This window comes from Symphalangus syndactylus, chromosome 12 (assembly GCF_028878055.3).
Source record: "Symphalangus syndactylus isolate Jambi chromosome 12, NHGRI_mSymSyn1-v2.1_pri, whole genome shotgun sequence".
In the NCBI taxonomy this organism is placed as follows: domain Eukaryota; kingdom Metazoa; phylum Chordata; class Mammalia; order Primates; family Hylobatidae; genus Symphalangus; species Symphalangus syndactylus.
The window spans coordinates 23906289-23928630 of record NC_072441.2 but is presented as its reverse complement, the minus strand read 5'-3'; the positions used below and the strand labels follow the sequence as shown (position 1 = coordinate 23928630).

General features: G+C 36.9%; 1 protein-coding gene across 6 annotated transcripts in view; it reads right to left on the bottom strand.

The window, feature by feature from the left end:
• Positions 1-22342, bottom strand: part of LRRC7 (leucine rich repeat containing 7) — a 643523-nt gene that overhangs the window by 511539 nt on the left and 109642 nt on the right. For all 6 annotated transcript variants that reach the window (XM_063625223.1, XM_063625216.1, XM_063625222.1 and 3 more), the window contains exon 2: positions 14238-14335. In XM_063625223.1, the coding sequence (XP_063481293.1) occupies positions 14238-14335 (98 nt within the window). The remainder of the gene's footprint in view (positions 1-14237; positions 14336-22342) is intronic.

The window sequence follows — 22342 nt, the reverse complement described above, 5'->3', positions numbered from 1 at the left end:
TTGCCTGTCTTCAAAATCATGGGAGCCAATTTCTTAAAATAAATCTCTCTATATACATACACACACACATTCTATACGTTCTGTTTCTCCTGAGAACGCTGACCAACACAGACACTCGGTCAAATTTGAGTTTCAGATAAGCAATGAATTTTTTTTTAGTAGAAATGAGCCTAAATATTGTATGGGATATATAGATGTCTATATCTATATCATCTATATCTAATATCAACTTATATAGAGAGGGGTCAATGAGATTTATTGTAAGGAATTGGTTCATGCAATTATGGAGGTTGAGTAGTTCCATAATCTGCTGTTCATAAGCTGGAGACCCAGGGAAGCCAGTGATGTAGTTTGAAGGCATGTGAGACACGGAACCAACAGCGTAGACTCCTGTCCATGTCTGCGAGCCTGAAAACCAGGAGCACCAAAGGCAGGAGAAGATGGATGTCCCAGCTCCAGCAGTGAGCACAGCCACACTTTTTTTCTATTCACGTCCTCATGGATTGGATGGTCCCCACCCACATTAGGGAGGGCTGCCTACTTTAGGGAAGGCCCATATTAGGGAGGGCCACCAACTTAAATACTATTTTTTTTTTCTGAAAACATTCACATAGACACACCTGGAAATAATGTTTAGCCAGATCTGTGCATACTGTGGCCCAGTCAAGTTTACATATAAAATTATCCAACATGCTGTGTATGACAAGCACACAAGAGGGACAGCCATACAGCTGACATTAAATCAATATTTGTTGAACAAATGAGTGTAATTTGATCATCATATTTTGGAAGATTCAAGAATAATGTAAGACACAATTTGAAATGACAGGAGAATGTAAAGTGTCAAGGCCTTGGTTTAGAATGGTCTTGGAGTTAAATCCACATTGCTTCTCCTCTCTGCTGTCAGTAATCTCAGAAGGACCCACGAAAAAGTAGGATTGATATCTGGGTAAAGGCTGCCCTAAAAAATGCCTCTCTAGCTGTCTAAAGGCTTAATATTTAAGCCTAATGGCTTAAGAGATAAAGATTTTAGGGAACATTAGAAGTGAGATGCTTATCATGCAGTCATCTATTTTCTGTGTGGAGGGATTTCCCCAATACTCTTGACTTCTTATATCATTTCTAACTCCGTTAGGAAGTGAGGTGATTCACCCAGTTAATAAATATTGGAGGAGAACTGGGCATAAGTAGCCCAGTACCTTCCTCCATCTTTCTTTGAGATGGAACTGCTTCAGGTAAGATACACTACATTAATCTGCTCTTCACTGCTGTAAGTTTTGTAGGAGGAATTCCCCAAAAAAGAAGCCCTGTGGTTTTTTGTACTGCTGTGTTTAGGTGGATAGGTATGCCCATTTCTAGAGTATATTATGAAAAACCCCATGGTTGCCAAAAATCCCAACTGTGTTCTCCAATCTAGCCTTTATAAATAATAAAGATCAAGCATCACAAGGATCTTTATTACTTAAAAATAATGTCTGATATCTTGTCAATATTTTAATTGGTTTAAAAATTGTTTTGCAGTATGAAAGTTATCTATTGGATGCCTTTAAACTCCAACTGTACTTTCAACTACAACTACTGTGGCTTAAATCAAGCTGTTTCTTTTCTTTTTTTTTTTTTTTGAGACAGGGTCTCCGTCTGTTGCCCAGGCTGAAGTGTAGCAGTGTAATCACAACTCACTGCAGCCTCGACCTCCCAGGCTCAAGCAATCCTCCCACCTCAGCCTCCTGAGTATCTGGGACTACAGGCATGTGCCACTACTCCTGACTAATTTTTGTTCTTTTTGTAGAGACAGAGTTTTGCCATGTTGCTCAGGCCGATCTCAAGCTCCTGAGCTTAAGCGATCCACCTGGCTTAGCCTCCCAAAGCATTGGGATTACAGGGGTCAGCCACTGTACCTGGCCAAGGTGTATCTTTTATAATTCATTCCTTTTTATTTTTTCAAACTTTATTAGAGTGATGACTGTATACCAAATGCTGTGCTTAATGTTAGTGACAGACAGATAGATAGGATGTGGCTGTTTGCCCTTAAGCAATTTACAACTCACTGGGGAAGAAACAGACATGCGAACAACAAGATAAAATACAATTAGATGAGTGCTACAGTAATAATCCTTTTGTAATGTTTCAGGAACAGATAGAACAGAGGTCCTGAAACCATCCCTATAAACTTCATAAAATTATTCAGGTAAGAAGGGAGGGGGAGAAACAAGAAACAAAAATAAACCAAACTTTCAGCCCATTCAATGTTAAACACTAGGCCAGCTTGCCCTCTGACCTGCTTCCTCACGGTTGTTTGGGGCCTACTACCTAAGAATCACCCAGACCCCATTACGAGAATATTTCCCCTTAGCTGCTCTATAGATAACTTCCTGAACATTATGAAACATTGTTTTCCCTCTGAGATATTCTTTCAGGTCCTGCGTACTAGTAAAACTGCTGATGTCAGCTGCTCTGTAGGATCCTATGACACAAACTGGTCTGAAAGACCCCACAAGAAGCTGAGTCACCAAAGAATGGGTTTCCATGCATTGATGACTTCATTCTCCTTACCTCAACCAACAACTCCAATTTTCCAGCCCCTTACCCTCTATGATTCCCTTAAAAAGCCCAGCCCAGAACTTCGGGATGGGGAAATGGATTTGAGGGTCTCCTTCATCTCCGCACTTGGTGCTCTGCTGCTCTGTGATCATTTAACTTTTTCTCTGGGGCAAATCCAGCTGTCTCAGTGTATCTGGTGTGTTATTGCATAGTGGGTATATGAACCTGTTGGTCCTTTAACAGTTCTGACGTCTGCCAAGAAGAGGAGGAGAGGCATCAGGGAAGCTTTCATAAGGAAGGAATGAATAACAAAACAGTTACTGCTAATAGGAAAGGAAGGGTGTAAAAAGGGCTGAAATTTTATTCAAAAAAATCCTCCATCAGATAACAAAACTAACCTTTGTCAAAAATATGTAGTAGTTGAAATTTGCTTTTCAAATCCCTCACTTAAATATTTTTCTGACTTTTTCCTACTTCTTCCTGGGCATCCAAAGATCTCTTGCTACCTGATTCCTTCTAGTTATTGAGGCCATTGATCTGAAAACACTTTCATGTTGAATGAAGAGTTTTATGACTTGACTACAGTTACTCCTCAGAGACATTTGCATTTTTTAAACAGCCCAGTGGGAGCTCAAGTCCTGACACAAATGACTGATTTGCTAAGCCAGAGGTGCTAGGAAAATAAGTGGCAATTGATCTTTAAAAAAATTATATCCTATGTAGCATCTCAGGAACGGTTTGGCTGCAAAAATAACTATGGAGGCTGGAGCAAAGCTACGGACCTTCCATAGAGGAGCTTACGATGTACTTTTGGTAAGTTATTTGCCTGAAGTTTGAATGGAAAAACCACCTAAATATACCTAAAATACTTCAACTTGGTACCAAATTTGCATTAACTTGATTTCAATTTTCTGAAGGTCTAAGAATATTCAGGCTGTGAATCTAATTTGATGTAATCCTTTAATCTTATTTTTATATTATGCTAAAATAATCAACTGTATTAATTTTGGATGTGCAGATAAAATTCAACTGAGTACAACTTCACTTTTTAAATTTATTGTTATGACACTGTTTAACTGGAACCCAAGATATTAATAGAAGCATAATATGTAATAGGATTTTCTAGCTTACTATTAGAGATAATGAGGAATCACTGACCACTTGTTTCTCTTGAGCCCCTTTGTACTAAAATCATATACGGTATTCTTTCAGCTTTGTTGTAAAACTTAGTAATAGTCACCTTAATGATGAACCTAAGCAATGAGGAGTGGGGAAGACTGGAATGAATGCACCTGACTAGAGATAAGCAGAGCAGGGTAGGAATGTTTAGTTCGGTGTCTCCGATACTGCAGCATGAATATTAATTTATAATTTGTGAAACTATACACACATGTTATATGCATTTCTTTGTAGGTATGATGTTTTATATTTTAAAAATTTAAGGGTTAAGCAGAAGATGAATTCCAGAGAGGGAAAATGAGGACATAGCATGGTATAAGCAGATAGCATAAACCAGTAGGACTAAGACAGCTTTTAGAGTTAAACTTAGGTTTATATCTCAGCTTCAGCACTTACTAGCTATGTGACATTGCATAAATTACTGAACCTTTCTGAGCTCCTGCAGCCCTTTCTGTAAAATCTGACTGACAGTTGTTTAAGGTTGAAAGGAAGAAGGGCTGACCATAGTGTGTGAGAGACGTAGGGGAAGTGAGTCTGGTTTTAAAATGGAAAGAAACTGGATTAAGGAATTTAAAGGAGAAACTGAAGATGATGACAATGTAAACTGCTCATAAACTACAGGGCTCAAATAGCAAAAGAGGGAACTGAATGACTTATAGGTGCCTGGAAGTCACTGTGACATTAGTGCCCTGATTCCTGATATCCCCAGTACCACCTCCTCTATCCTTGCTCCAATTCACAACCGTAAAATATTTTGGGATAGTTGAGTATGTATAGACAAATATGTAGTATATGCAAAATGAGATATAGTGTTGAGTAATCTTACCTGCTCCATTACTGATGCTAAGCCAAATAGCAAATACAAACGCTGAGATTACTTCTAATATTAAACCAGCTCTTGAAAGTGATTGGTCCAGTACAATAGGGTGAGGCCAATGAATGAGTACACAGCATTCTCCTGGTGTACAGTAATGATCATGAATAGGGATGTAACATCATTTAGGCCAATAAAATGATAAAATAGGGAGTATTTTCCTAAGGCTTCTAAGAGGTTTTTTTTTAAAATAAATAAATAAATAAAAAGAATCCAAGAAACAGATAGCATTTCATCCTCTGCAAATTTTCATGCACATGCATGACGTTCATAACTGCAGAACATCGCTGCCAGCCCAAGAATAAAGCTGACACCCAGAGAATGGTGAAGTTCTGACGCCTGTCTTATTTCTAAACTTCCACCAGTTATGCAAACCATCAAATTTCTTTAGTAGATATGAGATTTTTCCCCACCCCCTGTTGCATAAGCTCCTGACCACAGTAGCACCAGGTCATCAACATCACAGTTGGGTCATTGGGACATGGCTTAAGAAAAAAGAACCGATAAAGAACACAAGTATCTGGGGACTCAGTACAGACTTGAGGTGAAGTCAACTGGAAAAGGGGTGGCTCCAGGATCTACTAAACAAATGAACCCTACTCCTTACATTTCACTAATGTTCCTTACTTCTTTTAGCTGATTTACCATATAGCATCTGAAGCGTGATTAATTTTCAATCCCCGATTCATTGACACATGTTTAATATACAATTCGTAACAAGAATGGTTTGTCAGACTTCTCGGTTCTTGAAGGAGAAAACTAAAATGGAAAACAGAATGTCAAAAGAAGAGGTAGTTAAAAAGCAAGAACAGTCACAGCAAAAGTAACAGCTGACAACTTGATATGGAGGGAAGCAAACAGAATTCCATTATCACACTTTATAATAATGGCAGATTATAAAACCATCCTTGAGTTATTAGGAAAAGGCTAAATCATATTCAGTGGCTTCCACTATAAAAGTAGGAATGTCACTAATCATAATGATTTTTTACCAACCTGGTTAATATTAGAATATTTTCACCTTTGAAAGCGTAACATTCAGTTATATAAACACAAAATAATTTTAAGTGTTATCTCTTGCTAATATTAAAGAAATTCTGTTAGAAGGGTAAAAAAAAGGACCAAAACCCTTCAGTGAATTTCTGTTATTATTCAAAAACTCATTAGACAGGCATCGTGTATTTTTAGTGTACATAATACTGACTCAGGTTGATTTCAGGAAAACGTTACACTGTCATAAATATTTCTCTATAAAAATAATAATTTCTCTTTTTTTCTTTTCTTTTCTTTTTTTCTTGAGATGGGGTCTTGCTTTGTAGACCAGGCTGGAGTGCAGTGGTGTGATCTCGGCTCATTGCAACCTCCGCCTCCCGGACTCAAGTGATTCTCCTGCCTCAGCCTCCTGAGTAGCTGGGACTACAGGCGTGTGCCACCACACCCAGCTAATTTTTTTGCATTTTTGTAGATACAGGGTTTCGCCATCTTGGTAAGACTGGTGTCGAATTCCCGACCTCTGGTGATTCAATCTCCTCAGCCTGCCAAAGTGCTGGGATTACAGGTGTGAGCCAACGTGCCTGTCCTAAAATAATAGTTTTTTTTTAAGCAGACCATAACCACAACTATGCTAACAAGAATTTATTTGCTATTGACAACTAAGTTGGGCTAAGTAAAAGATAAATCAATAAAAAGATACAGCAAAGCTAATGGAACAAAGTTTAACAAAATACATATTTGTAAAATTAAATCGAATACATACAATTTTATGATTGTTAAGTCCTCTTGGTGAACTGACCTTTTTTATCCCTTGTAATATGTTTTGCTCTGAAGTTACCTTTATCTTGATATTAATATAGTCACTCTAGCTTTCATTTAAATAATTTAGCATGGTATTTCTTTTTCCATTCCTTTATATTTAACCTTTTTGCATTTTTGCATCTAAAGGACATTTTTATAAGCAACATATAGTTGGTCTTTCTTTTTTATCCAATCTGACAAGCTTTGTGTTTTAACCACGGTATTTACACCATTTACACTTAATGTAATTATTGATGTATTAGGACTTAAGTCTAATACATCTAATTTTATTATTTGTTTTCTGTTCTGTTCTCTTGGTTTCTTGTTTCTATGTTTCTTTTTCCTTTACATCCTCTAGGTTACATGAGTATATTTAGTTCACCTTTGATTTACTTATAACGTTTTTGAGTGTATTATTTTGTAGTCTTCTTAGTGGTTGCTCTAGGTATTACAATATACATACGTAACTTATAACAGTCTACTGGTATCAGTGTTATACCATTTCAAGTGAAGTAGAGAAACCTTATATCAATTTAGGTCCCTTTACCCTTTCAACTTTTTAAATATTAATTGACTTATTTCATGTACATACATGTGCACCACATCAGATGGTTTTTGCTTCAACCATGAAACATAAGGTAAAGAAAATTCTATTATTCATACTTCTATTTTTATTCATTCTACTGTTCTTTACTTCCTGAAGGTACAAGTCTTCTTTTGTGAAACTTTTTCTTTGTGTTTGGAGAGTTCTGTGTAGCCATCGTTTTGGGGAAGGTTTGTTAGCAACAAATTCTCTCAGTTTTCTTTCTTCTGAGAGTGATTTTATTTCTCCTTCATTGCTGAAGGATGGTTTAGTTGGATATAGAATTCAGAGTTGACAATTCTTATAATACTTGAAAATCTTGTGTGTCATTTCCTTCCAGCCTCTGTGGTTTCAGATGAAAATATACTGTCATTTTAATTGATGTTCCTTTATATGTAATGTGTTATTTCTGTTCCTTTATATGTAATGTGTTATTGCACTCTGGCTGTTTTAAAGATTTTTCTTTATCTTTGGTTCTCACAAGTTTAATTATGAAATGTCCTGTTGTGGATTTTTTTTTTTTGGTTTATCTTCTTTGGAGTTGACCCAGCTTCTTGAATATCTAGATTTATGTCTTTTGTCAACTTTTAGAAGTTTGCAACCATTACTTCTTCAAATACTTTTTCTGTCCCATACTCCTCCTCCTCTCCTGGGACTCTGATGATACAAATATTATATATTTTATTATTTTTCCACAAATCCCTGAGGTTCTGTTCATTTTTGTTTAGTGTATATTCTCTTTGTTGTTCATATTGGGTAAATTCCACTAATCTACATAATTCATTTAATCTCTTTTCTGTAATTTTCACTCTACTATTGAGTCCATTAAGTGATATTTTTATTTTGGTAATTTTGGTTTTCAGTTACATAATTTCCATTTGGTTCTTTTTTATAACTTCTTTTTTTTTCCCTGAGATTTTCTGTTTTTCTTCACTTGTTTCAAGAGATTATATAATTGTCTCCTGAAGCATTCTTATGATGGATGCTTCAGTAACCTTCTCAGAAATTCCATTATCTAATTCGTCTTAGTATTGGGGTCAGTGGATTGTCTTTTCTCAGACTGTGGTTTTTCTGGTTCATGGTATGATGAGTTACATTCAATTGCATTTTGAATATTTTGATTATTATGTTAGGAGACTTTTAACCCTATTGAAATCTTTTATTTTAGCAGGTTATGTATCCTGTTTAGGTTTAGCTTATAGGTTTTGGACTAATTTTGTGGGCTTTAGTTCCAATGGCAGTTAGTGTTCTGATTTTTTATAATGCTAATGCTCATCTGGTCTTCTTCATTCTTCTGGCACTGTTGGGGCTTCTGCTAAAACTCTGCTGGTGTCATCTGCTAGAGTTAAAAGTGCTGCTCTGGATTCTCTAATATTCCTAGGTAAACCTCTGGGAAGGCAGACAAGCCACTGAGCCTGGGTCTCTTTATGCCACTGGGTGAAAGATAGGAAGACACAGGGCTTTACTGCTGCCACCATTACCACCAGATACGTCTGCCCACCAGGGAGAACAGAGCAGGGATGGCCTGGGGCCTTACTGTTCTGTTTCTGCAGGTGAATTGAACTGCCTGTCAATCAGGATTATAGAATAAGATATTGGTGGCTCTCTTCCAAACCTCTGTTGTTTTTCTCTCTCTTGGTCCTCTGGACTGAGAGAGTAGGCTTCGCTTTTTTTTTTTTTTTTCCTTCTTTTCTTCATGCCTGTTGACAGTACCAGATTGCAAGCCTCTCTGGTATGCATCCAGGGATATGTATGAGATAAAAAGAAAATGCAAGAAGCATACCATGATGTCTTTCTTCAAGTCCTGATGTCCCAGTCAGTTTGCCTTCGTCTCTGAAGCTTTCAGAGTCCTTTCAAAATGGTCTGTTGAAGAATTTTTCCAAAGTGTTTAGTTTCATTTAGAATTGAGTATCAGGAAAGGTGAGTCTATGCCATCTGTTCCAGAATCAAAAGATTGGCCTCCCCTCCCCTTCTTTCACCTTCCTTCCAACTCTCTTTTTCTCCCTTTCTCTTTTTCTTTCCTTATGGCTTTCTTTCCTTCCTTTTACCCCTTCTCTTCTTTTTATCTCCCCTACCCATCTCTTTCTTTATTTCCAGCAGATTCTTGTGATACATTTTCATTTCTGAAGTTAAGTAATTAATTACTTCACTCATTCTCATTCATTCTAAAATATCTGTTGAACACCTACTAACTGCCAGGCAATATGTCATGTGTTATTAATATAGCGAATAAGAGGGAGTTCTTGCTGCTCAGAGAGTTGATAGTATAATTCTAAAATATCTGTCTGTAGGTATCTGGGTATGGATCTTATATAACTGATTTTTATACAGTATATCAGAAAACATTTTAATATACAATCAGATATTTTAATAACTTCAAAAAGTACATTACATTAAATCTTTTATCATTTTTGTTTGAATTGTTCTGATTCCTTTAAGACAATTTATAATTCTTAGGTTGGATTTTCATTCTCCATTTTTCCACATGTAATTGTTTCCCATCATTATTTATTATTTCATCATCTTTCCTTTGTATTCATGGAGTGCTTCCAGTTCCAGTTGTTCCAATTTCTGATATTTTTACATGTAAATTATTCTATTGACTCCAGTAAAGATTTTAATTTTGATCTTCATGTTTAGTTTTTTATAATTCCCTGCTCAATAACGTTCATTTTTCTTTTTCTTTTCTCTAAAAAGTTTTTCCACATTGTTTATTTTGCAGGCATTTCTTAGAGTATTTCTTGCGACTATCAAAAATTTAATATTTTTAATTTTTCTTCTAGTTTCTTCATTTATTATTTTTGAAGACAAACTCTTCCTTTCCAGGTTAACTTCTTCCCTCTAGTTCTATATTATTTCAAAATACATATTTTTTCTCTTATCAATGAATATGATCAATAATTATAAGAAAGCCAGGTTGGTTGAAGCACAGAGAGCACAGGAATGGAGTATGAGATGAGGCTGATTGGGTGGGTGGAGGCTAGACTCTGTAAAACCTTATAATCCACAGTATGGCTATTGTCGTTCTTGAATGAGCAACGGAAAACCATAGGGTTATTTTAAGATAAGGAGGGTTTTCTAACAGTATGTAGGAAAGCCACTTTGGGGAGCATTTGGTAGAATCTTACACAGAATATTTGCAAAGGTGATTTGTGAACAGATTCAAAACATATGTAGGAGGTCAAGTTGAGAGGCCTTGAAATTAGAGTGAACACAGGAGAGAAAAGGGGAAGAAATGTATGAAAGAGGACTCCTGGGCTTATGAATTTTGAACCTAGATGATTAACAGCATCATACACTCAGACAGAAAACACTGGGGGAAGCTCAGGCTTTGAAAGATCATAGTTTTGGTTTTGGATTTGTTGAGTTTGTTGCATTGTTGAAACATTCAAGAATGTGTCAAGTGCACATTGGGATGAACAGAGAGACATTTGGTCTAGAGACATCAATTTGTGAGTCATCCGATTATAGGAATAACTAATACTGCATGTAATGACATTGTTTGTGGAGGAAGTATATTTGGGACAAAAAAGAAGACCTCAAACTGTCTTCCAAAATTCTAATATATAATGGCTGGAAAGAGAGAGTTGAGCATGCAAAAGAGTAACCAGAGAGACTCTAGAAAAATCAGGGAAGTATTCTATGATGGTAGCCAAAGCATTAGATGATCTCTTTCTATGGCAGCCTATTCATGCTGCCATAACGAAATTCCATGAACTAGGTAGCTTATAAACAACAAAAATTTATTTCTCACAGTTCTGGAAGCTGGGAAATCCAAGATCAAGATGTTGGCAGATTTGGTAGATGGTAAGTCCCACTTTCTGGTTCATAGATGGTTCCTTGTCATAGATTACCTCCAAAATGCCTATCTAATTTGGCATTGGGTTTTAACATATACAGTTTGGAGGGATAGTAATATTAACAGCATTGCAGTGTTCAAAAGGACAAAATGGTCAACAGTATTGATCCCTGCTAAAAAGTCAAGTAAGATGAGCATTGAAAACAATGCTTGATGGATTAGCAAATGATAGGTTGACTTCTAAGATGGCCCCATGATCATCAACATACTCCTTGATGCTTGAACCCTGTATAATCCCCTCTCCTTGGATATAAGCTGGACTTATCACTTTCTTCTGGACAATAAAATATGGCAAAGGCAATGGTGTAATTATGATCCCACATTTTGAGTTAATCAAATTGAAATTATCTTGGGTGTGCCTCACTTAATCAGGTGAAAGTACTTAAAAGAGAGGTAATTCTCCCTGAGAAGAGGGAGTAAATTGGCTAATTTAGAAAGTCCATACAGCAAGGAGCTTCTGGAGTCCTCTAGAACCTAAAAGTGACTTCAGCTAGCAGCCAACAAAAAGCTGGGACTGTTTATCATACCACCACAAGGAAACAAATTCTGCCAATAGCCTAAATGAGTTTGGAAGTGAATTATTTCCCCAGTTGAGCTTTTGATAAGACTTCAACCTGGTGAGACCTGAAGCAGCGAACTCTGGAGTCCTGACCTTCAGAAAATGTGAGATGATATATGAATGTGTGCTAATTTGTTACATAGCAATAGAAAACTATAATAGCAACATAAAAATTTATTGGTGCTCTGAACAAAAGCTGTTTCAGTAGAGTGACTGGACAGGAACCAGACTGGACTGGTTTGGAGGAGTGAGTGGGAGGCAAGTAAATGCAGCGAGTATAGATAACTCTGAGATAAATCAAAAGATTTTCCTGGACAGAGAACAAGAGTGTAGGGCTATAGTTGAAAGGGGCTGTGGCTTTGAGGACAAAGTTTTTATTTTGTATTTTAATGGGGAATACCTTAAACATATTTAAAAATCTGTCTTCCACAATAATCCATTTTTACCGAAAGTTTATTTGACTATGCCAGATGCAGCATAGGTAGATATAATACCCGTTAAAGAACTTAGATCTACGTCTGGTGACCTTATGTTGATTTTAACATTGCAAATACTGTAAAGTGGTATAGAGAATTATAAAAGAAAAAACACAACGTATACTATTTAGCAAAACCTTCCCGTACACGGTATCTCCAAATGAAAGAGTGATTTCCTTACTCTGGAGGATCCTATGGTCTGAACCAAGTTTCCTTATTCCTTTCAATTCTTAGTGCAGAAAAGCTACTACGATTTGACTTTCTATGATAGTTTTCGAAGGTGGCACCTTTGTATGGGAGTTGACCAACAAGTCTCGGTGTAGATCTATACTGAATCTGTAGAATCACAGAAAAACAACTAGGGCATTGTGTTAAACTAATATCAAACATGAATTACCATCTAACATTGCTGCAAGAATTTCAGCTTTATGATATTTACTTAGAACCTCTTCTTTGCCATGCATTTGTGTCTAAAAATAGTGGTGGTAATATGTGTGCATCTGCATTCCTGATCTCAAAACAATGCCTTATTATCCTCGAATGTTTAGTTTGAAATAAGAGAACAATAATAACAATTAAAGAAAGAGAAAAAGAGAAGAGAGAAAAGAAAACTCGCTACATCCTAGGTTCTGTACCAACGGCTTAATATAAATATCTCCCTTAACTCTTAAAATAATTCTATTAAGTAGGCTCTAGCATATCCTCATTTTCTTCAGACAAATAAACTAAATTTTATATTTAAAATAACTATTCATGGTCCTGCATCTGGTCAAATTAGAGAATAAATCCTTTTGTGTGTCTCTAAAGTTAATAGTTTTAACTACCATGATATGTTGCTTTCATTACGAAAAAAAAAATTGTGGCTTTTTTTCATGGAATTCACACTAGCCTGTCACAGAGCAAGTAGAACTGCTCATTGTACTAACAGGGGAAAATAAAGACCTCTCTGGAAGAGAAAACAATTTTATAGATTTTGCATTTTTCAATACATCTTTTCATGTTCAATAACATACTCCAGCTGAATTTCTGTGGTGACACTTCAAAGACTTCCCTGATTGTCACAATCCAATCGATGAGAATTTATAACACAAGTGACGGTTATATCATGTACCTTGTTAAGTCTCTGTACCAGAGACTAAACTGATGGTCTCCTTGAAGCATAGAGAAGAAACCCCGAACCGTTTCTATAAACCCAACAGAAATATGCAATACTTTTATGCAAGAGTCTGCATCTTATAAATGCCCATGAACTCTATCTTTAGTTTCAAGTTTTAGTTTTAGTTAAATATTGTTTATGGTGTTATAAGCCATAAATCTACCAGGTTAAAGAAGGCCAAAACACTATTGAATGACATATATGTCAGCTCAGTAAGGTTATCTATTAACTTTATAATAAACCAAACAAGAACAATTCATTTGCCATGTGTGCCCTGCTTTAATATAGTTGGTCTTTACCGAGAGGAGTATACCTCAAACTAATTTAAAAATGCCAAGATAATCTTAAAATTCTACTAACTGTATACTTCAGTGAACCCACTACGTTAGCTTTATCCTTGTAAAATGTGAGTTCCTGTAAAAGGACAAAATTCTGACAAATTTTTATCATAATGAAATGTGATTTAGTTCCCTGAAAATAATTATATGCAAATACCATGAGGAAACTTAGTATTATGGATCATTTTATAAACTTAAAATGTGAATATTATGTCAAGAGTCTCCAACAATCTACTACATGCTACAGATAATAAATAAATATAATCCCCACAGCCAATGGCATATTCTAATATTTAATAATTTGAGGAGGAACTAAAATGACTTTATACTGAGATTCATGGTATCTATCTTTCAGAACATTTTCCTAAATTCAATTAAATCAAATGTTTCCATTTGGCAAACAGGTTTACATTTACCGGCAGATACCTATTATTTTGTCTAACGCAGTGGTTTTAAAAAGTTCTCAGTTAAAAAAAATGTTAAAAGAACCCTGCGGCTAAATGGAAACTGGGAAGTGTGGATTTTAGATGCATTTCAAAAGTTTCTTTACTTCAGGACGTCTCACAACCATTACCATGCATGGTATAAACATATAAGAAAGATTTGTCAGACTGTACAGCCTTTTCCCATCTCATTTGAACATGGAACTTGATTATCAGTAGAACATCTTGAAGTACCAGAGAAATATTCTTAAGAAAGCAATGTTCTAAGTAAGCACTTACATTCAGATAACATATGGTAAGTTATTTTAAAAGACCAACTCGACTCAACAAATATTCTACTACTTGACCAACCATTTAAAGGTCACTCATTTCATTTTACCATGCTACTCACCAAGATCTATCTAGAACACAGAGAATCCTATTAAACATACTTACACTCCTCTTCAGGCCTCTTCCGCAGTGCTGCACGAACCTCTTTACAGGGACTTCTCTGGTATTGTGGGGGATTCCTTCCCCTTATTAGGTTCTCCATCCTGTAAGAGAGAATCGGAAGAGTATTTTAATACTCTTTTATTTTGAATAAATGTTTGCAAGTTAAATGGTCTAAAATTCAAATACCCATAGAACTTTGCTGGACAACACCATGAAGATGGTCTGGCAAGGAGCAAGCTGGCAGGGAGCATCGGGGACATAGTAAATTGAAGAGTGCTTGACTTTTCCGGCATCCCAATTAAAAAAAAATTAAAAACACCATGTGTATGAAACTTATGTACATTCTCTAATTCGAGACTGCCATGGACTGAATATGTCCCCACAAAATTCAAATACTGAAGCACCAGCCCCCAGTGTGATTGGAAGGTAGGGCCTTTGGGAGGTAATTAGGTTTAGAGGAGGTTATGAAGGAATGTCTATGATGGGATTAGTGTCTTAATAGGAAGAGAGAGAGATAAAAGGGGAAAAAGGTAGACCTCTCTCTCTCTCCACCATGTGGGGACACACGGAGGAAGCTGTCTTCAAGCCATGGTGAAGGCCTCCGCAAGGAACCAAATTTATCAGTACCTTGACCTTGGACCTCCCAGCCTCCAGAACTAAGAGCAATAGTCTGTTGTTTAAGCCACCGAGTCTATGGTATTTTGTCATAGCAGCCCAAGCTGAATAAAATAAAGACCTCTCGACTAAAGAGTAACTACTGGCAAAGTAAATAAATTTAAAAAAATAAGGTCATCATTCAGAAAGAAAAAGCATATCTCTCACCAATATTTCAAATATCAGTTTTTCACAATGAGGTACCACCTTACCCCAGCCAGAATGCTCATTATTAAAAAGTCAAAAAACAATAGATATTGGCATGGATGTGAAAAAGGAACACTTATACACTGCTGCTGGGGATGTAAACTAGCACAGTGTCTATGAAAAACAGCATGGAGATTTCTCAAAGAACTACAAGTAAATCTACCATTTGATCCAGTAATCCCACTGCTGATTACCCAAAGGAAAAGACACTATTTTCATAAAAACACCTGCACTCATATGTTTATTACACCAGAATTCACAATTGCAAAGATATGAAATCAACCTAACTGCCCATCACCCTATGAGTGGATAAAGAAAATGTGGGATATATATGACATATATGATATATACTATATCATACATATCATATATGTCATATATAATATATGTGTTATATATTATATATCTATAAATGTGGGGTATATATATGTAGAATATATACACAAGCACACATATATCTACACACACCATGTATATGTGTTTATATATATATATATACACACACTACACATACACACACACACATACACACACACCGTGGAATATACCACTCAGTCACAAAAGGATGAAATAATGTTCAGTAACTTGGATGGAAGTGGAGACCATTACTCTAAATGAAGTAACTCAGGAACAAAAACCAAATACCATGTGTTCTTACTTTTAAGTGTAAGAACTAAGGCATGAGTATGCAAAGGCACACAGAGTGGTATAATGGACACTGGAGACTCAGAAGGGAAAGGGTGGGAGAAGGGTGATTAATGAAGAACTACCCATCGAGTACAATGTTCACTATCCAGGTGACATGTGCACTGAAATCCTAGACTTCACCAATACGCAATTCATCTGTGTAACCAAAACCCACTTGTACCCCTAAAGCTATTGAAATAAGAAAGTTTTTTAAAAAGTACCAGTTTTCAAGAATGGAATTGCTGATTTCATTCCATACTAATGACTGGATCAGAATGTTTTTAAATTCTAATAATTGTGATTTCTTGAAAAAAGTGGTTAATATAAATTGTACCTTTCAGTTACTAGTTACACAGCGATGCTGACAACCAGAAAATAATAAATTAATCAAACACAACTTGGGTGAGCATCTTAGTGGTGAGTATTTTCTGTTTTCAGTAAAGTTTACAGTTTTGCACATCAATGTGCACTCCACTAACTTCTATAACACTAAAAAAATTGAATGCTCAGGATTTGAAACTTCGGAACTAAATCATAGTATTTATCATTTTGAAAATATAAACATGATTTCTTGATATCTATATGATTATCCTCAACCAGGGATATCACTGGTTTTGATAACTGTCCTGGTTGATTGCATGCATACCATTGAAATCAGTGTGATTGTTACGGGTATACTGGCAGAGGGTCTCCTAGGATTAGTAGTATATAGAGAGGATTATGTTCCTTGTGTCTGGAGGGGAAATTGACAAAGAATCATCCCACAAAAGCACGATGTTAAGTGGTGGAAAATATGGATAAAAAGGCTTTTTGTGGTGGAATAGTAACATAATACTACTCCTATGGGAACTTATCATTGGGGCTTAAAAAAAATCTTCCACATATACTTCCTGAAATCAATCTATTCATATGTAGAGGCTGCTTTATGTGCTTGTGTGTGTGTGTGTGTGTGTGTGTGTGTGCATGCACTCATATGCCTATCCCTATGTTTCTAAAGTATAAGAAATTGTTTTTTAATGTGCAGTGATAACTTGAATCTTAGTTTCACTCAAAATTAATGTCAAATGAGAAAATGTTATTTCTCTCAAGATAGATAATACAGTGACAGGAAACCAAGTGGAAACTTGAAGAATAGAAGACATAAATTGCTTCAACATTATATGTGTGCGTGTGGGGGGCGGGGTGAAGATTAAGCTTCTAGGTCTGTCCCTGCAGTTTCATCATGAAGATTAGCTATGCGAACTAAATTATATCAAATTTTCTAGTTTCTGACTCTTGAATTAATTCATCGCACAATTTTGATTATGTGTTTGGGCAAATGCAGAAATCTCCATGATGATCTAATAACAATTTAAGTGAGCTTGTAATTATTCACTAGTATTTACAAGCTTAAGATAGTAAATTATAGCAAACAGAACCTGCACATGCAAATGCCTACATAAAATTGTAGTGTAATTTTTAAAAACACTTTTACTCATTGTGATTACACTCTGATGGGGAATGACAAGTTATGTTGGGTGGGGAACACATGAAAACTACTCTCTTGAATAGGCTATTATTTTTCCTTTTTATCCCTATCAAATATGTGAAAACGAAAGTGGTCTACTTGATTTCCATGTAATTATGGTTCAGGGTATGTCAGAAAAACTCAAAAACAGATTAGAAAGTACTTTCAAAGGCTTTGGGAGGATTTAAATGGTTACTATTGGTATCCAAGACCCTCAGGTGAGCCTCCCAGGAATCATGGTGTTCAGCGGTTGTATTCTGGGAATACTCACGGGCAGATAGGCAAGAGATTATACAATGCATGGCTTAAATGTAATGTTCCTCAGCTCTGGAATCAGAATGCCTGGGCTTAACCTCTCTTTTTGTTTCTTAAAGGATGATCTGAGGTAAAGTTACTCACATACTTTGTGCCTTACTTACATGCTTACATACATGACAGGATTGTTGTAAGGATTAAATATGGTAACACGTGTAAAATGCTTTGCGTTGTGTCTGTCACAATGGAGAGCTCAGTAAATTAAGCTATTATTAATAATGATCACAAATAAAAATGTGATCATATACTAGTATTTAAAATGTTCCATATATTTGGAAAAATATTACAACTGGTCTTTAATAAAGAAAATGAAAACAGATAGTACTGTTGAGGAAAAAAAAATTTGGCTTAGAAATTTTCTGATTATTAGGAAACACAAAATATCCGGGTATATAAATGGCCAATTTTCATAGATGAAGAACTTAATTAAATATACTTCATTTTTTTATCAATAAAATTTAAGGGATTACTAACGACGATTTTCCGAGGACACTAACAGGGATAAAAGTGGGTTGTCGTCATCATGAATTAACTAAAGTTCTACAAAATTACAGGTTTTGTAGAGAATTTAGAAAATATTTCAAAATTTTATAGTTGCCTTGGACCTTAGAAACAATTAAAATATTTTGTAATATATTTACCATTTACTTTATCACTTCGTGAAGTAAATTACTTCATTTACTTTACCATTTACTTCATTAATCCTTTGAACAACCTTATGAAAGAATATTTTAAAGATGAAGAAGTTAAGCTCAGATATGCTCAGTGACTTGCTCATGGCCACATCAGAAGTAGAAGGCGGCTCAACTAAGATTTAACCAATCTTTTCTGGACTTTTCTAGTTGCTTCTTAGTCCATTATTTCCATGAGTTCATGATTATAATTCCACTAGGGGACTGAATAACTGAGATTCAAATATATAATGTATTTTTAATTCTAGTAAAATTATCATTAACATAATATTAATACTTATATTTTAATATCTATACTCAGGAGGCTGAGGTGGGAGAATCACTTGAGGATGGGAAGGTGGAGGCTGCAGTGAGCCTGGGCAATAGAGCGAGACCCTGCCTCCATATTTATATGTTATAGATGTAAAATATATATAAATATGATATTTATATTCAAATATGTTTTTAGTATTAATCTGTTGATTACATGTTGATTTCTTATCATTTTTCTATTGTCACTGAAGTTTTTGCTTCCATCAGCGACATTTTAAGTTTTTGAGAACTGCCAAAAAGATAACTGGGGCCAAAACAATTCAACATAAATTACATGAACGATACACTAATAGGTGAAAAAATAAAAAAAAATACTAAAAGTCGTTTTGTTCCTTGGAATGCTAAATGTGGTGCCCACTGGAAACATACTTAAAATGAAGTTAATAATTTTGCAGTGCAATGTTTGTGTGTAAATTATTACATAACTGAAACTTCCATCTTCTCAAGATTACACTTCTGGTTACTCTTTCACCACCATTATCTATCATCTACAGTTTGCATTAAATAGTCAGACAAAATGACCAAAAATGAAATCTTGGAGCACAGCCAGGTCACTGCAAAGGAGCTGTTCTAGCTACTCGCAAGCTTGGCAAGCCACCAGTGGGAGTGTGTTAACAATTCCAGCAAGGAGAGATTAAATGTAATGACCACAGGTGAGACAGACGCTCTAACAATTCATTGAAGGGCTCTGAAAAAGTGCAGCCTACGTGTTCAACTGCTAGGAGGAAATAAGGGCAGCCAGGTTAATATCAAACAGCATGAAATAGCAATCAGCAGTTATAAGCAAAAAGTGTCCATGACATTCTTGATGGTGTCTCCCAAATTTGGCTAAGTCTCAAAATCACCCAAGGAGTGATTTTCCCAGTACTAAAGATTATCGTGCAGTAGGTTGAGGTCAAGTCCTAGTTGATTTTGTTTTGTTTTGTTTTGTTTTGTTTTTTAGATTAATCAGGTGCTTCTAAAGTAGCCAGCCAGCTGTGCACTTGTTTAGATCCTGGCATTTGGGAACCTCTGTAAACAAAAAATATATACTTGGAATTGTAGGGAAGACAAGTCCATTGAATTCATTCAGGTGATAAAGTTGTCTATTAACACAGAAGTGTAGGGCCTGAGGAAGAGACTGAAGTTAGGATAGAAATTATCAAAAATGAAAAGAGTAGCCAGAAAAGCACAATCAAAGGCTTGCCAAGTTGCCTGGAGGTCACTCACAGGAAGCGACACAGGCTGCTCATTTACATTATCAACTCACTGTTGATAATCTCAATAGTGAAATGATATCCCTTAACGAGGTTTGGCTGACTCAGTTGGATCAGGGAGTATGTTTGGACTAATCTAGAATCATGGACTGGGATGGCAGTGTGGCTAGTGAATGAAGGATGTGAAGTCTGGATGAAAATCTAGTTGAAATACATTTATACTTGATGGAGGAGGAAGTAGGAGAATGATTGGCTCACTGGAGGAAAAGGGAGTTGGGATAAGAGAATAAAGCTTTCAAGTATAAATATTCTCAAATGCCTATTATATGCCAGGTGCTTTGTTAGGTTCTTTATATGTACATTATCTATGTTATCTGTATTTTATCCATGGTTAACCTGAGTCTAAGAAATATAAGTGACTTGCTTAGGATCACACATAACTGCAAAAAATCAAGATTTAAATCCAGATCTGTCTGACCTCAGATCTATTAACTATGACGTGGGCTGTGCAATAGAACTTTCTGCAATGATGGAAATGTTCAATATCTGTGCTGTCCAATAAAGTGGCTGCTAGCCATATGCAGCTATTGAGCACTTCAAATGTGGCTAGTGTGACTGAGGAACTGAACTTTACTTAATACAATTTTTTTAAAAAAAATGTATGAAGTAGAAGGGCAGAGGAAGATGGCCAAATAGGCTCCACCAATCGTCACCATACCCACCCTGCTAGGACACCAATTTAACAACTGTCTACACACACAACAAAAAGTGCCTTCATCTAATGTAAATGATGAGTTAATCGGTGCAGCATACCAACATGGCGCATGTACACATATGTAACAAACCTGCACGTTGTGTGCATGTACCCTAGAACTTAAAGTATAATAAAAAAATTTTTAAAAAGTGACTTCATAAGAACCAAAAATCAGGTGAACACTCACAGTGCTTGGTTTTAACTTCATATCACTGAAAGAGGCATTGAAGAGGGCAGGAAAGAGTCCTGAATTGCAAACATCACTCTGCCCCTATCCCCCAGCAGCGGCCACATGGCATGGAGAATCTCAGCACTTGAGACAAGATGAATGCAGCCGTTGCATGACATCACATTGAACCCAATGCTGCCCCTGTCATAGCAGAAAGCATAACTAGGCTGAACTCAGCTGATGCCCAACCACAGAGGGAGTTTTGAAACCAGCCCTAGCCACAGGAGTATTGCCCATCCCAGCAGTAGGAAATCGAGCTCCAGCAAGCCTCACCACCATGGGCTAAGATGATCTGAGGCCATAAGTAAACTTGAAAGGCAGGCTAGGACACTAGAACTGCAACTCGAAGGTAAGTCCTAGGACTGAACTGGGCTCAGCGCCAGTGGACTTGGGAGCATATGTGGCCTACTGAGATACCAACTGGTTGGCTAAGGGAATGTGTCTGCCACTTCACCTCTAACCCCAGGCTGCACAGCTCATGGTTCCAAAAGAGACTCACTCCTTCCTCCTGCTTGAGGAGAGGAAAGAAAAGAGTAAGAAGACTTTGTCTTGGTTCGTTGATACCAGCTTAGCCACAGTAGGATAGGGCACCAGTCAAAGTCATGAGGCACCCTTTCCAGGCCCTACCTCCTAGATGATATTACTAGACACATCCTAGGCAAGAAAGGAACATGCTGTCTTGAGGGGAAGGACCCATCACCTGCTGACTAAAGTGCCCCTGGGCCCTGAATAACCAACAGTGATACCCAGGTACTATGCTGTCGCCTCAGGTGAGACTCAGACTTGCTGGCTTCAGGCGAGACTCAGCACATTCCCAGTTGTGGTGGCTGGGAATGGGAAGAGACTCCTCTTGCCTGAGAAAAGTGAAGGGAAAAGTAAAGGGGACATTGTCTTGCACCTTAGTTACCAGCTTTGCCACAGAGGGAAAGAGCACAAAGCAGGCTCCTGGGGTCCCCAGTTCCAGGCCTGGACTCCTGCATGACATTTCTTGACCTATCCTGGGCCAAAGGGAAGCCCGCTGCCCTGAATAGTGAGTCCCATGCCAGGCAACATTCACCACAAACTGAATAAAGAGCCCTTGAGCCTTAAGGGAATATTGGTGGTAGCCTAGCACTAATCCCCATGGGTCTGTGGAGATGGTGGCCATGGGCTAAGACTCTTCTCCCAGTGGAAAGAGGAAGGAAGAGTGGAAAGGACTGTGTCTCATGGTTTGACTGCCAGCTCAGCTACAGTAATTTAAAATACTAGGTATACTCCTAAGGCTTTTGATTCTAGTCCCTGGCTCCTAGATGGGACCTCTGGACCTCCCTGGGGCCAGGGGGAGCTTGCCATCGTGAAGAGAGAGACACAAGCCTGACTGGCTTCACTACCTGCTGATTTTAGAACTTCAGGGCCTTGACTGAACATAGGTGGTAGCCAGAGAGTGGTTACAGTGAGGCCCAGTGCTGTGCTGGCTTTAGGTCTGGTCCAGTGCAGTCCCAGTAGAGGTGGCCACAGAGGTGATTGTATCATCCCACCCGCAGCTCCAAGCAGCTCAGAAAAGAGAAAGAGACTC